We start from the raw sequence: 17,542 nt of genomic DNA on the forward strand, positions 1-17,542 counted from the left end.
TTGGGAATAGGGAGTCCTAGAAAACTTGATGGCTTGTGGAGGCTGGCAGGGGCTCGAGAACACCACCGCTTCCCCTGCAAATATGAAGGTTGAAGTTGACACCAGTGGGTCAGTAAAACCAATATCGTCGGTATATTCTATAGAGATAAAAAATCATCCAGAAATATGATTTTGGTTAATCCTCCACGGACAGAGACATGACCTTTATTTTTCATTTCCATAGGTCAGAAGGGTTGTTTACCACGTGTAATATTCGAGAGGGAGAGGCAATTTGCCTTTGGTAATTTCCAAGTGGGGATTGAAACCTGGGATTTTTTTTGTTTTTTACTCTGGGTTCATTTTTCTGATCACTAGGTGTTACTTTACTACAGAACCTCGATTGTTTTCGCCAGTTTGTCACCCATAAGAATGTCATAAAGATAAGATGGTTTGCCAGTTAATAGCACAGCTTTGCTCGTCCGTAAGGAAGGACAGCGACTAGCTGTCATGGTGCTGGTGGTAGACTTTTTGGAAAACATCTAAATCTTCATATAAGGTGGTGTCATGAAGTTTCAGCTATGACATGTAGTATTCAAAATTGGGTGTCCTGGGACAGAGAATTCAGAGACTGGAGACCTGCGTGAAAGATTGCACCCCGCAAACCATGTAGTTCTCCATTGTCGTATGCAGTACTGTGTTTTGGAGTGCCCTTCCAATGAAAGGGCCGGGATATACATTTCCCGTGCCAGGGGCACTGGATGAAGGTCAGATTTTGTACGTTCTTGACCCACATCCTTTTTTTTTTTTTTGAGGTCTACTTGATAGGAAGCCGGACGTCCTCAGGAGGGGGATGCTCCCATGCTTGGTTCTTATAGTAAGCAACACTTGGGTGTCGGGAATACTCTGTAGGATTCCAAGCATTTGCTGTGCGGGTCACAGACTCTACGAGTTCCCACGTTGAGGCGGTGCCCTTCTCTTTTCTGGAAGTTAATAAGATGGGCCCGCCAAAGGAGAGATCGGTCACACTGCAGTGCAGCAGGGTGTGAGAAACACCCTGTGGAAACTAGCCCTACGGATAAGAGTGCCTGGAGAAGATTCCTATATGTGAAGATGGCGGGGGGAGCCGGTGGCCGAAGAAGGCTGTAAGATGGCAACCGCAGGATGATCAACTCCCGTCGGGTGGCTATTGAAGTTAGTGCTCTACAAACATTACAAGCTGCAAGAGCCCTGGAAGTTGGATACATCTTGAGGGATCCTGTCTGCAGCTCAGCCATGGTGCTACATTCAGCAGTGTCCATTGGGTGCAATGACGTCAGCTGAAAGTTGCCGTGTAGTATTCTGGCTCAGGATGTGTCCCGAAGGCCATGCATGTCCTCATGGAAGGGGGTCCTTGAGCACTGAACCTTGCCAGTGTCTAAAGAAGAAGAAAAACCCCTTCTCTTCTTTTTTTTAAATTTATTTATTTTTTTTTTACCAACACACTGGAAGAAGGATCCTCGTGCACCCACGCCCCGACCCAATATCCCTGGGGGGTCCAGAGCCATCGCTCACGATGCTTTAACAATGTCAGTGAGCTGCTCGGTTGCCCGACGGCACACATGCTGGCATTGCAATGTAGGGCCGACCGGTCGACGCTGGCCAGTTCTGCATCAGTGCACCGCCGATTGTCTGGGTAGCCAGCGGACGCGGCAGCGTGCTGGTGCGCCGGTGGATGCGCCCTATTGTCTGTGGACACTGTGCTACTGCAAGCGCGCCGGCAAGCCTGCAGACGCGCTAGTGCCTTGGCTCGCCAGCAGAGGTGGTGTCTCGGCGCTCCATACATGTGTCGGGGCTTTGGGGCGCCTGCACCCATTTTGATGCTTTGGCGCCCCCGTGCACACATTGGTGCTTTGTGGCGCCTGCTTCGAAGCCTCAACATCCCCGTGCACACGTCTGTGTTTCGGCGCACCCGCTTTGGTGCTTCGGAGCGCCCGTGCCAATGCCCCGGCGCACATGTCGATTTCTCTGGGTGCCGGCGTACGCTTCGGTGGCTCGGAGATCTGCGCCGGCGGACGCATTGGTGCTTCTGCGTGCCAGTGGGCACATTGGTGAGTCAACCATCGTGAAACTTATGCAGTCCTGGGATACAGAGTTTTCCTCCAGGTGTGGGGAAGCAGTTTGCAGACTCAGTTATATCCCCCTTGCTCTTTCATCAACCTTTGGTGCTGTTTCTTCTCAGCTTTGCGCTCAATGCTCAGAATGAACTAGGAGATTATCTAATTCTGGGCCAATCCTTATGCATTAGCACTGATACTTCCTTTCGTAATACCTTACCTTCAGCAGTCAATGCAGCTCCATGATCTTTGTGCTTAGAGGATGATTTTGACACAGACTGAATGGATCTGGACCTTTTCTTCAAGACTAGAAAATGTTCTCATTTTACAGAGCTCAAAAGCTCTTAGAGACATCTACAGCAGATGTTGCAGTGTGAAACATGATCTTCACGTAAACACTTATAGCAGGTCTTGTGATAAGAAAATTACTTACCACCTGCTAATTTTCCGTTCCTGTAGTACCATGGATCAGTCCAGACGGTGGGTTATGTCCCCCATCCAGCAGATGGAGTCAGAACAGAACTTCTGAGTGTGCTGCTCTATAAGCCAGTGCACCCTCAGTATACAGAATATCAAAGCCAAAGCCAGATAAATGAGGATAGTGATGAATCAAGCTACATAAACACAAAGTGAATGGGTAAACTACAAACTGGTATTAACAACTGAAATCGAACCAACTTGCAAACAGAACTGTGAGGCGAAGCCCCAGTGAAACAACTGCAATGAAGAAGCAGAGACAGAGGTTAGTTTGAGCAGTAAACCCCCCAACTTTTCTGAGGGGGGTATCTGGACTGATCCATGGTACTACAGGAACAAAAATTAGCAGGTAAGAAGTAATTTTCTTTTCCCTGTACGTACCAGGATCAGTCCAGATGGTGGGATGTACCCAAGCGTCCCTAAAGAAGGTGGGCCCCTAAGAACCCTGCTCGAACTACACGGTCCCCAACGTAGCCGTAGGACGGTGACTGAAGCTGTAACAGATAGTGTCGCACGAAAGTATGCAGACACTTCCAGGTCGCTGCTTGGCAGATCTCCTGAACGGAAACAGATTGACTTTCTGCCCAGGAAGCCGCCTGAGAACAAAGAGTGCGCTTTTACCCCCAGCGGGGGCTCCTTACCCGCTCCTATATAAGACGCTACTATGGCCTCCTTGAGCCATCGAGCGATGGTTGTCTTGGTGGCCTTATGACCTTTCCGTGGTCCTGACCAGAGGACAAAGAGATGATCTGAAAGACGAAATTCATTGGTGACTTCCAGGTAGCGAAGCAGAGAGCGCTTGACATCAAGTCTATGGAGATCCCGTGAGTCCTACGCAGGGAAGGAGGGCAACTCCACCATCCGGTTCAAGTGGAAGGCCGAGACCACCTTAGGGAAAAAGGAAGGCACTGTGCGTTATGACACCCCGGAGTCAGTGAAACGGAGGTAAGGTTCTCTGCATGATAAAGCCTGTAGTTCCGAAACTCGACGCGCAGAGCAAATAGCCACGAGAAATACCGTTTTGAGAGTGGGGTCCTTGAGAGTAGAGGACCGCAAAGGTTCAAAGGGAGGTCCTGCGAGGGAGCGAAGGACCAAATTGAGGCTCCAGGATGGACAAGGAGACTGGACCGGAGGCCTCAAGTGCTTGACACCCCGAAGGAAACGAACTATGTCAGGATGAGAAGACAAGGACCTGTGTTCCTGTAGGCGAACCAAGGACCCTAGGGCCGCAACCTGAACTCGTATAGAATTGTAGGCTAGTCCTTTGTCCACGCCGTCCTGAAGAAACTGAGGCACAGAAGCCGCCCTCGGACGTGTGGAGTTTGAAATGCACCAGGACTCAAAGACGTGCCACACACTGACATAAGCGACGGAGGTGGATGTTTTCCTAGCCTTAAGGAGGGTCGCGACTACAGGATCCGGGTAGCCCCGGCGTTGACGTCGCTGCCTTTCAAAAGCCAAGCCGCAAGACAGAAGCGTTCTGCCTGGTCGAAAAATACTGGACCTTGATGCAGGAGATGTGGCAGATGCCCCAGGCGAAGCAGTCCGTCCACCGCTAGGGTGATCAGGTCCGCGAACCATGGCCGGTGCGGCCACTCCGGCGCCACGAGGATGAACGGACCCTGATGCTTCTCTATTCTTCGGAGGACCTTGCCCACTAGTGGCCAGGGAGGGAAATACATAGAGCAGAAGGCGAGGGGGCCAAGGGACTACCAGCGCGTCCTCTCCTTCTGCACAGTGTTCCCTTCTGCGACTGAAGAATCTGACCGCCTTGGCATTTTGAGCCGTGGCCATGAGGTCTATGTGGGGCATCCCCCAGCGTTGAGTGATAAGCTGCATCGCCTTCTCGGAGAGTTCCCAATCTCCCAGATCCAAATGTTGTCGACTCAGAAAGTCCGCCTGGATATAGTCCACTCCCGCGATATAGTCCACTCCCGCAATGTGTGAGGCCGCCAGATGAGAGAGATGCCTCTCCGCCCAGGACATCAGTCTGTTTCCAGGGAGACTTGTTGGCTCCTTGTGCCCCCCTGACGATTGATGTATGCTACCGTGGTTGCGTTGTCTGACAATATCTGGACCGCTCGATGCTTGACGAGTGGGAGAAACTGTTCCAGTGCCAGACGCACCGCCCTTGTTTCCAGCCGATTGATGGTCCACTTGGACTGTTCGAGTCCACAGCCCCTGTGCCGACTTTGACTGGCAGACAGCCCCCCAGCCGGACAGGCTGGCGTCCGTGGTGACCACCACCCAGTCCGGAACCTCCAGGGGCATTCTCCGGGCCAGATGGAGCGGGTCCAACCACCACCGGAAACTGTCCCCGGTGCACTGGGGGAGCGGGAGGACAAGCTGATAGTCTCAAGACACCGGTTTCCAGCGAGAGAGTAGTGCCCTCTGTACCGGGCGTAGATGTGCGAAGGCCCAGGGTACGAGATCTATGGTGGATGCCATAGATCAGAGGAGCTGCAGGTAATTCCAGGCCGTGGGAGCTGTAAGAGCAGAGAAGCGATGTACTTGCTCCCGAACTGATTGCGCCCGATCCGGCCTCAGATAGACCTTGCCGTTGGCCGTGTTGAAGCGAGCTCTCAGGAAATCCAAGATCTGCGACAGGAGGTGTTGATGCTGATGACCCAACCCAGGGATTGGAGAAGATGTACCACCAGAGAGACCGCAGCATGTCCCTGAGCGAGAGTCTTGGCACGAATGAGCCAATCGTCTAGGTATGGGTGCACCAGGATGCTCTCCCGCCGGAGGGCTGCTGCTACCACCACCATTACCTTAGAAAATGTTCGAGGAGTGGTCGCAAGGCCGAACGGGAGGGCTTGGAATTGGAAGTGCTGCCCCAGAATCTTGAATCTAAGGAACCGCTGATGCTCCTGTAGAATGCCTGTGGACCGCTGCTATTACGGACCGTAGGGTCTCCATCCGGAAGTGTAACATCCCTGAGAGATTTGTTAACTGTCTTCAGATCCAGGATCGGACGAAAGGAACCGTCCTTTTTGGGAACCACAAAACAGATTGAATAGTGGCCGGAGCCCACTTCCCATGGGGGTACGGGTATGATAGCCCCCAGATCTAGGAGTCTGTCGAGGGTCTGGCAGACCGCTAGCTGCTTGTGCGGGGACCTGCAGGGGAGAAGAGGAATCGGTCTCTCGGGGGTCTTACAAATTCCAATGCGTAGCCTCGCCTTAAGATGTCCAAGATCCACTGATCCGAAGTGATGCGGGCCCACTCCCTGTGGAAAAGCGAGATGCGTCCCCCGATTCTGGGTGTCGAGGAGTGGGAGACTCTGGCATCATTGGGCGGCCTTGTTGGCAGCCCTGTGGGGCACCCCATCCCTGGAAGGTCTGTGGCCTCGAAAGGACTGAGTCCACAACTGAGACCTGGTGGAAGGAGGTTGGGGTGTCGTCTGCCTGGTGGCGCGGGCTCTACACTGTGTTTGGAAGCGGTTCCTGGAGGGAGTGAAGGACCTGGGGCCGGAAGATCTAGGCCTGTCCTCAGGTAGCCGGTGTACCGCATTTTCCCCCAGGAGCTTGATGATCTGATCCAGATCCTCCCCGAAGAGAAATTTATCCTTGAACGGCAGAGATCCCAACCGCGCCTTAGACGATGAGTCCGCTGACCAGTTTCGGAGCCATAGAAGCCGTCGTGCCGAGACTACCGAGACCATGGATCTAGCTAGTACTCTCACCAGGTCATAAAGGGCATCAGCTCCATAAGCGACAACTGCTTCTAGGCGGTCTGCCTGTGAGGCTTCCTCGGGCGGGAGAGCTTGCGAAGTCAACAACTGTTGCACTCAACGAAGACCCGCCTGCTGCGCCAGGGAAGTGCAGAGTGCTGCCCGCAGCCCAAGGGCGGAGACCTCAAAGACCCTCTTGAGGTAGACCTCCAGCTTCCGGTCCTGCAGGTCTCGCAGCACCGTGCCACCAGTTACTGGAATAGTTGTACGCTTCGTAACTGACGAGACTGCTGAGTCCACCGTTGGGACCCTAAGGAGGTCCAGTAACTCCTCAGGGAGGGGGTAGAGCTTTTCCATCGCCCTGCTGACCTTTAGAGAAGATTTGGGTGCATCCCATTCCCTGGCTATCAGTTGCATAAAGGTGGGGTGGTTAGAGAAGGCTCTAGCTAAAGGGCGGAGACCCGCCAGGACGGGATCCCCTTTCTTCCCCGAAGTGGAGGGTCCTGGCACGACGGGTGCTGGCACTTCCTGTGGCGGATCAAGATCCAGGTCCTGAAGGATATGAGGAATGAGGGCATCTAACTCTTCCTTCTGAAAAATGAGCAACACTCTGGGGTCGTCACCTTCCAGTTGGGCCTTCAGGAGGGGGTTATCCAGACCCTGCAGCGGATCCACGAGATCTGGATCGGACCCTGAAACAACACCCACTGACGGGGGGGAGTGCCAATCCTATCCGGGAAGCCCCTGCCGAAGATCCTGACGTACCAGGCCCCGGGGTGTCCCCCACCCTAGGGACCTTGAGCGGTGGTGGTGCTGACGCTGGGTCAGGAGCATGGCCCATACTTGCCATGTATGCTTGGTGCATTAAAACCACGAATTCCGTAGTAAAATGAGAGGGCCTCGCGGGAGGTAATGCAGGAGGGTCACCAGGCTGCCTCCTGGGGCCCAAGGGCTGTACCGGGGTGAGAATCGGGGTGAAATGTCCCGGAGATCCTCCATCTCCTCTCCCTCCGTTCCTGCGCACACTGCCTCCGCAGCCAAAATGACCGCCGTTCCCGCAAGAGACGGGATAGGGGCCGACCCAGGCAGATGCAGGCGTGCCGTGGCGCGCAAAGATGGCCGCCTCGTCGGCAGTGAGGTGCCCTCCCCACCAGGGAGGCACCGCGAACAGACCCCCCTCACGGGAGAATCGAGACCCCGGCTCTCCGCAGGCAGCGCAGCGCTCTGATCGTGGCATCAGCCCCGCGATTTAGACAACCCGAGCAAGAGGAGGGGGGACCGCGAGGTAACCAGTGATGTGGGCAGCAGGGAAATGCGTCTGCTGTGCCCCAGCCCCACTGTAGAGCGCTCGCTCTCCCCAGTCAGCAGTCCCGAGGAATGCGCGTCTCGGGACCGCGGGCCAAATCGAGGCATGGGGGGGGGGGGGGGGGGCGGGGGGGGGAGAGGCTGAACCAGTCAGCGATCACCCCTGAAGAAAAAACAGGTCCAGCAACCTAGAAAAAGAAAATCTTGAAGAATTCCCAGCACTTACCCCAATAGTCAGGAACAATGAGAAAGAAGTAAAGAAAACAAGCGTAGAGCGGGTTGCAAGTTTTGCAAGGGCAGTACCTGAGAAATAACTGACCTGCCTTTGCCTTTTTTTTTTAAACAAACTTGATTCACCAACAAACTCAATATGAAGTAGAAACAGGGAGAGGAAAAACAAATCCTACAATCCCAGGGGAGCTAAGGCTCCCCAGCTCCTATCTGCTGGAGTCAGAATAATACTGAGAGCATACTGAGGGTGCACTGGCTTATAGAGCAGCACCCTCAGAAGTTCTGTTCTGACTCCATCTGTTGGACGGGGGACATAACCCACCGTCTGGACTGATCCTGGTACGTACAGGGAAGATCAGTTATGGATATATACTGCCTACAGCCCAGGCAAAAAACTTGAATCAGTCTTCACACAATCAAATGAAAAAATTTTGAAAGTGGGTATCGCGACTGGATGGCTATCAGTAACCATCAGCTTAAGGTGAGCCTGACAAATGTTAAATATAAAAAAAACCCCTTAAACAAAATACTGTATAAATGGTTAAAAACCCTATTCTGACTTGGAGGTTTTTTTTCGCAGGGGGTGGCTGTGGAAAGGAAAGATAATACCGATCCAAGAAAAAAAAGAAAGAAAACTGAAGAAAACAGCTCAGTAGAGTCCAGTGCAACAAATATACTGCAGAGGCAGACTGCACACATCTACTGCTTACATTAAATAAAACTGAGACATGCTATGGGAACATGAGAGCTACTAAACATGTACAGAGAGCTCTCCAAGGATTTCACAGAAACCTACGGAAAATCACCACCATATCATAACATAATTCATGTGTGCAACTATAATGAATTGCTCCCCTCCAGGGAAATACACAGAACTAATCAAAAAAATTATAGCAGATATTCCAGCATTGCATTTTATAAAAATCTTAAGACACTTACCTCTTTAACAGCTGCCTTGATGAAGTCTTTCCTATCAGATAAGTCGTATCTGGGATAGGTTTCATTCACCTAGAAGAAGCAAGAAAGCAAAACATTTGTTTCTCAGTATTCTAAGAGGAGGTAGTGAAGATACATTTATATAGATCACCTTTATAAATCAAGTAGATATTTCAAGATCAGCACTGTCAAACACAGAAGCTGGAACGAAACAAACAAAACCATGACAATGGAGAAATTACTTACCTGATAATTTCGTTTTCCTTAGTGTAGCAAGATGGATTCAGAACCAATGGGTATAGTGTGTTAGCAGTTGGAGACGGAGTCAGATTTCAATCTGACGTCAGCACTTCATATACCCGTGCAGGAAGCTCTGCTCTTCAGTATTCTCCTTGAAAAGCAATTGTGGATATATGTGTGTTTGAATAACTTGATTAGCTTGGTTAACTCGATCAACTTGAGTAACTTGATTAACTTGAACTGGTTGACGTGATTTCTAGCTGGAGATCGCCAGTGCACTCAACCAAGAAACTCAGACACCCTGCAATTATGTGTGTCTTAACTAGGGGTAAAGTCTGGCTTACCCGTGCTTGTCTTGCTCTCGGGGATTGTCATCCAAGGTTTCTGGATTTTGGGGCAGCCATGGGCGGGATACTGAGTCCATCTGTCTACACTAAGGAAAACGAAATTATCAGGTAAGTAATTTCTCCATTTCCTAGAGTGTAGCAGATGGACTCAGCTAATCCCGAACCGGGTGGGAGGCTGCCCGTGGCCCACTTAGTACTGCCCTTGCGAATGCTGGGTCCTCTCTGGCCTGAACATTCAGGCGGTAGAACCTCGAGAAGGTGTGAATGAAGGACCATGTCGCCGCCCGACAGATCTCAGCAGGTGACAGCCTCTTGGTTTCTGCCCAGGACACTGCCTAGGCCCTTGTGGAATGGGCCTTGACTTGTAGAGGTGGAGGCTTGCCTGCCTCTACATAGGCCGCCTTGATTACTTCTTTGATCCAGCGGGCTATGGTTGCCCACGAGGCTGCTTCCCCTTGTTTCTTCCCACTGTGAAGGACGAATAGGTGGTCCGTCTTTCGTACGGATTTCGATTTTTCCAGATAGCGGACTAGGAGTCTGCCGACATTTAAGATGGCATAGGTGGTGTGAATCTTCAGAGTCCTTATGCTCGTCTGGAGATGGCAGTGAGATGGTTTGGTATAGATGGAAATGAGAAACCACCTTTGGAAGGAAGGAGGTAAGAGGGAAATCGCCTGACGTTGGGATCAGGCGTAAGTTAGCCATAAGTATTTATATATTAGGCAGGCTAAGGTTTATGGCATGTTTGAAACCAACCATAACACAGAACCTTCTTTAGGGTAAACTAGTTTTTAGTAGCCATGATGTTAAAGACAGAGGGATCCCCACCCTTGAATGACTATAGCTAGATATTCAGCAGGCGCCAATTAGCTGGGAAGCTGACGTATCTGACTTTTTTTTTTAATATTGGGCTCAAAATCTCTAACAGAAGACCTGGGGATCAATCCTATTTTTGAGAACCCCTAAGATTTCCCTCTTATCAGGCCGCTAAATACACAGTCTAGAGAAGAAACTGAAAGAACTTGGGTAAACTCCCAAGAGTAGGAATGCTAGCATTAGAGAAGCTTCCCTGGCCCCATCTCCGACTGGCGATAAAACCAGTCCAAAAATCAACCAAACTGTGCCATTGAGACCATCTGCCCTCCATGTATAATACCTAAGATGGCAACTGCTCCCACAGAAACCAGAGTCTGACATCTCCAGCACCCTGCTTTCCAAACAGGAGAAAGTAGAGTTGCTTATCTGTAACAGGTGTTCTCCTAGAATAGAAGATTGTAAGTCCTCACACAAGGGTGACATCATCAGATGAGCCCGGCATGCCATTATCCACGCGTTCATGCGGGTCCCTCTCTAGTCTCATAGCATATAATTATGAAAAAAATAAAACAAACAGAAGAAACCTAACACCACAGGGTGACAGGCTTACCTATAACAAGTGTTCTCCTGCTGTCCTAGAACACTAGTTATAGGTAAGCAACTCTCCTTTCTCCTAGGACAAGCAGGATGGTAGTCCTCACACATGGGTGAATCCCTAGCTACAGGCTGTTCCCAAATAGGAAGACCAACCAGCATCTAACCAGGTGCCAACGGGCACAACACTGATGCGGTTGGTAACAGAGGGAGACAGCCTGAACCCAAATAATAGGTCATAGGTAGGAAGAGTTGGGTTCTACAGCTGAAAGAGATTCCGGAGGACAGGCTGGCCAAAGCTATCATGTCAGCCATCCCTGTCCAGACCATAGTGGGCTGTGAAAGTGTGGAGAGAACTCCATGTTGCAGCTTTGCAGATCTCACCTATGGGGTTCGCTCTAAAGTGGGCTACCAAAGCTGACATTGCTCTGACAGAATGAGCCTCAACATGGTCCTCAAGCTGCAGTACTGCTTGTGCAGAGCAAAAGGAAATGCAATCCGCTAGCCAGTTAGACAGGGTGAGCTTGGTGACCGCAATTCCTAATCTGTTCTTGTCAAAAGAGATGAAGAGTTGCGTAGACTGCCTGTCGCCTGCTGTTCACTCCAGGTAGAAGGCCAAGGCTCTTGCAATCCAAGCTGTGCAGAGTCTGTTCACCCTGGTGCGAATGGGCCTGGGAAAAAAGGTGGGTAGGACGATGGACTGGTGGTTATGATGAAAATCCTTCACCGCCTTAGGCAGGAATTTTGGGTGCAATCGCAGAACTATCCTGTCATGAAAGAACTTCATGTATGGTGGGTCCGTCACCAACTCTTGAAGCTCACTGACCATGTGCGCTGAAGTGGCCGTGATGAAAAACATGACCTTCCAGGTCAGGTACTTCAGGTCACAGAAGCACAGTGGTTCAAAAGGATCTGTCATGAGTCGAGCCAACTCCACATTGAGGTCCCAGGGCATCTTTGTGAGGTTCGCCTTAGGAGGTTGCATCCGCTGACCAGTTCCGCAACCATAGCTGGCCGCCACCACTATGGCGAGGTGCGCACTAGGTCTGAACTTGCATCTGTCAGGAAGGCTGCGGCGGGTTCAATCGCCTCTCCGGCGTGTGCCCCAGAGCTATTTGCCTCTCTAGTGAGGAGCAAGCAGGAGCGAGCCACCAGGGCACAGCAGGAAGCAATCTGCAGCATCATTGCTGTCACATCGAAGGCTTGCTTAAAGATGGATTCTAACTGCCTGTCGTGAGCATCCTTCAAAGCTGCCCCTCCCTCAACAGCGCAGACCATGGCGTCCACTTTGGGGAAACGCAGACATTCCCTGACCGCTGGGTCCAGAGGATACAAACAAGGCTTCCAAGGCCCGACCTCCTTTAAAGCTTGCCTCTGGGGAATCCCATTCCCGGTCAATCAACTCCTGGATGGCTTCCAGCATTGGGAAGTATAAAGAAGCTTTATGAAGGGACACCAGGATGGGGTTCTTCTTTGGCTCTGCCATAGGGTCCGTGCCTGGAATTCCCAGTCTTCAGGGTCTGGGAGACTAGTGCCGGAAATTCATCTCTGTGGAAGAAACGAAGCATGGTGCAGTATGGTTCCAGGCCTGGAGGGATTTCTCTGTCCTCCAGTGGATCCCCGTAATCATCCGTGGTATCTAGGTCCCTGTCAGGGATACTCTTGGTGAGAAGTGGCATGATTCGCAGCCCGCAGGCAGGGCCGGGAGAGTGAGCCCCCTCGAGTTGGGGCTGACTGCACCTGAACAAAGGCTTGGAGGCCCTGAAAGAATTCCAACCAAGAGAAGGCTGCCGGATCCATATTTGTCCCAGTGGGAACCTGGATAGAGGCCACTGAACTGCCCTCTCCCAGGGAGGACGCCGTCCCAGAATTGCGCAGGTCCAGGGAGCTATCGGATAAGGTCGTGGCTGACCAGTCATCAGACTGGGATGGGCCGGGCTTGGAAAATTTTTGAGAATCCAGCCCTCCCTGGGCCTCCTCACAGTGCTGACACAAGCAGGATTCCAGGTCAGACTGTGCAGCTCTAATATGGCAGGCTGCACAAAGAGTGCCGCTTGAGCTTCTTTGCTGCCGGGGCCATACCCCATGAGGTTTGTGCGTTTAGCCGGTTATTGTATATCGTGAGCGCACCGACTTGCCTCAGCGCGTGAATATTTAAGCGGTCTGCTGTGCGCAAATTTATGTCGCAGTTATGCGCAAAATTATGTGCATATTTATGTGCACGTTAGGCGCACAGAAGGCTGGCCCGCACCACGCGCACCGACGGCCTAAGTGGGAAAATGGCACCGCACCAAACCACGCACTAGATGGCACCACCACGGATTGCCACGTGGAGATTCAACAGAGCCGAAAACGGGGCCTAGCCCATCGGAGGAGCCGTTCAACCCGCTTGTAACACCCCTTCCCTCGCCCGAATGGAGATCAGGAACGAAGTCGGTACGACTTGCTGAGCAAGGAGACCAAAGGAAAGACTTACCGAAGCTCTTCCAAGTCTCTGGATCAGAGTCTCAGCGCTTACTGGCCGAGTACAGAGGCAGTCTCCGGTTGCAGGGTGAGAGGGCTTTGGCCTTCACCGCCACGCTCTGCTTCTGCACCCGCTGCCTTTCAGCTGCTTCAGCAGCTAAGTCCATACCAGGAACTGGCTACCGGAACAAGGTACACCTCTGAGGGATCTCTGAAATCGCTACAGGAATTCTCAACTGGGGGAGGAACCCTTTAGGTATCACTGCAGGAGAGCGAGACTCAATCTTCTTTTAAAGTGAAGGTAAAAATTTCTTTGTGCAGCAATCCCGCTAACACCATGCTATTGTGGGGATATAGCGTCCGCATCTGCTAGGAGACGGAGAGATACTGAAGAGCTAGGGTCACTGCAGGGGTATATCTAGGGTGACATCAGCTTTGAAACCTGACTCAGTCTCCTATCTGCTAGCAGAGGAACACATAACCCGCTGGTCCTGAGTCCATCTGGCTACATGCTAAGAAAAAGAAGAATTTTCACTTTCCCCTTCAACCCCCCTTTATTAGTTGTGATAGAAAGCCCTCAACTGGCCATATAGCAGAAAATAAGTGGGTTAAAATCCCAACCTCTTCTGGCAAAGTGTAAAAGAGTAAAATTTGCCCAACTTGGGATCCAAAAACTCTTTTAAGGGCCAATTTGCAGAGACATGGAAGTTGTGTCTGCCAGGCAATACAGAAGACAGGAACCATGAGGTCCCCCGAAAAGGAAATTGTGGGGAGATGTGCGTTGGCAGGTGCAAATGTTGAGATTACTTACCTGATAATCTCCTTTTCCTTAGTGTATTCAGATGGACTCAAAACAAGTGGGATATAGTGTGCTCGTGCTAGCAGTTGGAGATGGATCTGACGTCAGCAGGGGTACATATACCCCCACAGGAAGTGCAGCAATTCAGTAATCTTCCTTGCAAAAGCTTTATGGATATATGTGTGACTGACCGATCGATTAAATGAACAGGATTACCCATACCAATTGATAGTAGCTGGAGACCGCCAGTGTTCTCAACCGGAAGGCGTCAACACCCGGTAGGGTGGACGCCCTATATAAGAAAAACATGGCTTACCGTGAGTCGGCGAATCCCCATGTATACCGGCAGCCGGGCGGGATGCTGAGTCCATCTGCATACACTAAGCAAAAGGAGATTATCAGGTAAGTAATCTCAACATTTCCTAGCGTGTAGCAGATGGACTCAAAACAAGCGGGATGTACAAAAGCTACTCCCGGACTGGGCGGGAGGCTGCCCGAGGTCCGTTTAGGATTGCCCTCGCAAATGCTGTGTTCTCCCTGGCCTGAACGTCCAGAAGGTAGAATCTGGAGAAGGTATGGAGGGAGGACCACGTCGCCGCTTTACATATCTCTGCAGGCGACAGCATCCTAGTTTCTGCCCAAGAGGCTGCTTGCGCTCTGGTAGAATGAGCCTTGACCTGTAGTGGTGGTGGTTTTCCCGCCTCTACGTAGGCCGCCTTGATAACTTCTTTGATCCAGTGGGCGATGGTTGGCCGTGAGGCCGCTTCTCCTTGCTTCTTCCCGCTGTGAAGGACATTTCCAAGTATCTGGCCAGTATTCTGCCGATGTCGAGATGACGCAGTATTCGACCTTCTTCCGACTTCTTCAAACCTTCCGTGGTTGGCAAGGATATGGTTTGGTTGAGGTGAAATTGTGAGACTACTTTGGGTAAGAAGGAAGGATCTGTGCGAAGATGGATAGCCTCTGGAGTGATTCTGAGGAACGGATCACGGCAGGACAGTGCTTGTAGCTCTGAGATGCGGCGTGCTGAACATACAGCCAGCAAGAACACCATCTTCAAGGTCAACAAACGGAGACACAGGCCTCGAAGGGGTCTGAAGGCGGATCCCGCTAGAAATTCCAACACTAGGTTGAGGTTCCACAGAGGCACCGGCCACTTCAGTGGCGGGCGAATGTGTTTGACTCCTTTCAGGAAACGTGAAACGTCTGGGTGTGTGGCGATGCTGCTGCCGTCACTCCGGGGACCGTAGCAGGATAGCGCTGCCACTTGAACTTTGATGGAACTGAGGGACAGACCCTTCTGAAGTCCATTTTGCAGGAAATCCAAAATGATAGGGATCTTAGCGGCATGTGGATTAGTGCCGTGAGTTTCGCACCAGGCTTCAAACACTCTCCAGATCCTTATATATGTTAGTGATGTGGAGAACTTGCGTGCTCAGAGGAGGGTATCTATTACCGGCCCCGAGTATCCTCGTTTCTTCAATCTAGCCCTCTCAAGGGCCAGACCATAAGAGAGAATTGAGCTGGATCCTCGTGGAGGATGGGACCTTGCCACAGCAGGTCCCTGTGTGGAGGCAGGGGTAGCGGATTCCCTGCCAGTAGTCTTCTCATGTCTGCGTACCAGGGTCTTCTTGGCCAGTCCGGTGCCACTAGAAGAACTAGGCATCTGTGCCGCTGAATCTTGTGTATAATGGTGCCTAGCAGGGGCCATGGAGGAAAGGCATATATAGCAGGATCCCCTGAGGCCATGGCTGTACCAGGGCATCGATCCCCTGGGATAGAGGATCCTGCCTGCGGCTGAAATACCTGGGTACTTGAGCGTTGGACCTGTCCGCTAGTAGGTCCATGCCCGGCGTCCCCCACCGATCCACAATCATCTGGAAAGCTGTGGGTGACAGCTGCCATTCCCCTGGAGTTAGGCTTTCTCTGCTGAGGAAGTCTGCCGTGGTGTTGTCCTTCCCGGCGATGTGGACGGCGGAGATGTCCTGGAGATTTGCTTCCGCCCAAGTCATCAGGGGGGCTATTTCTAGGGATACCTGTTGGCTTCTGGTTCCGCCCTGTCGGTTGATGTATGCCACCGTGGTGGCGTTGTCTGACATCACTCTGACCGCTCTGTTGCGAAGTCTGTGGGCAAATCGCAGGCACGCTAGCCTGACTGCCCGTGCCTCTAGTCTGTTGATGTTCCACCCCGACTCTTCTCTGTTCCACCGCCCTTGGGCGGTGAGTTCTTCGCAATGTGTTCCCCATCCGTTCAGGCTGGCATCTGTAGTGAGCAGGGTCCAGGTTGGGGAGGACATTCTTGACCCCCGGCCCATGTGGCCGGGCTGCAACCACCACCGTATCTGATTCCGCACTCTGGCTGGTAGAGGTAGGTGTGTGGTGTAGTTCTGTGATCGTGGGCTCCATCGAGATAGGAGGGCGCGTGGTAATGGTCTCATATGAGCCCGTGCCCATGGTATCACCTCCATAAGGCCGAGGACCTGTAAGTAATCCCAAGCTGTGGGCCGAGTGGCGCTCAGCAGGGCTTGTAGATGATTCCGGAGCTTTGATCTTCTCTTGGAGGTCAGGCTGACCTTGTCTTCCTGGGTGTCGAATCGGACTCCTAGGTATTCCAGCGACTGAGAAGGCTGTAGGGAACTCTTGTTCAAGTTTACAACCCATCCTAGGCTTTCCAGAAGAGCTATAACTCTGTTGGTTGCCTGGCGGCTCTCCTCTGGTGACTTCGCCTGGATCAGCCAATCGTCCAGGTAGGGATGAATGAGGATTCCCTCCTTCCTGAGGGACGCTGCCACTATTATGACCTTGGTAAAGGTCTGTGGCGCGGTGGCTAACCCGAAGGGTAAAGCTCGGAAGTGGAAGTGCTGGTCCAGGACCTTGAAGCGTAAATAGCGCTGATGATCCCGATGGATTGGGATATGCAGGTAGGCTTCAGACAGATCTAGGGATGTGAGAAACTCCCCTGGCTGTACTGAATTTTTGACAGACCTCAGAGTTTCCATGCGAAAGCTGGGGACCCGTAGGTATCGGTTGACTGACTTGAGGTCCAGGACGGGCCGGAAAGTGCCCTCCTTCTTGGGCACGATGAAATAAATGGAATAATGCCCAGAATTCATCTCCCTTGCAGGCACTGGGATGATGGCCTTTAGGGACAGGAGCCTCCGCAAAGTGACTTCTAGGGCTGTCCTCTTGATGGGCGAACAAGGAGATTTCACAAACCTGTCCGGCGGAAGCCGAAGAAAATCCAGGTATGATGGCGAGGACCCACTGATCCGAGGTAATCTCGACCCACCTGTGGTAGAAGAGGGATAGCTAGCCCCCTATGGCTGCGACCCCCGGATGGGTCGGCTGGTTGTCATTGTGGGGTACGGCCGGGACCCGAACCCGAGCCTGTTCCCCTCTTGTTGTGCTTAAGCCGAAAGGACTGGTTCCTGGCCTGCGAACGAGGTGCTTGGTAGCGAGTCCTGTAAGGGTTGAAGTGCTGAGAGTTTCTACCTCTGGATGGTCTGGGGAAGGGGCGCTGGTTCCTCCTTGACCGGTCTTCTGGTAGACGGGGTAATGGAGAGGCGCCCCATTTATTGGCCAGTTT

The 17,542-nt window shown here is 52.0% G+C and overlaps 1 protein-coding gene across 3 annotated transcripts in view; it reads right to left on the reverse strand.

The window, feature by feature from the left end:
• The window catches only part of DEK (DEK proto-oncogene), a 213,427-nt gene that overhangs the window by 6,378 nt on the left and 189,507 nt on the right, over positions 1 to 17,542 (reverse strand). For all 3 annotated transcript variants that reach the window (XM_029590742.1, XM_029590743.1, XM_029590741.1), the window contains exon 10: positions 8,701 to 8,769. In XM_029590742.1, coding sequence (XP_029446602.1) covers positions 8,701 to 8,769 — 69 coding nt within the window. The remainder of the gene's footprint in view (positions 1 to 8,700; positions 8,770 to 17,542) is intronic.

The sequence above is a fragment of the Rhinatrema bivittatum genome, chromosome 2, assembly GCF_901001135.1.
Source record: "Rhinatrema bivittatum chromosome 2, aRhiBiv1.1, whole genome shotgun sequence".
Taxonomy (NCBI): domain Eukaryota; kingdom Metazoa; phylum Chordata; class Amphibia; order Gymnophiona; family Rhinatrematidae; genus Rhinatrema; species Rhinatrema bivittatum.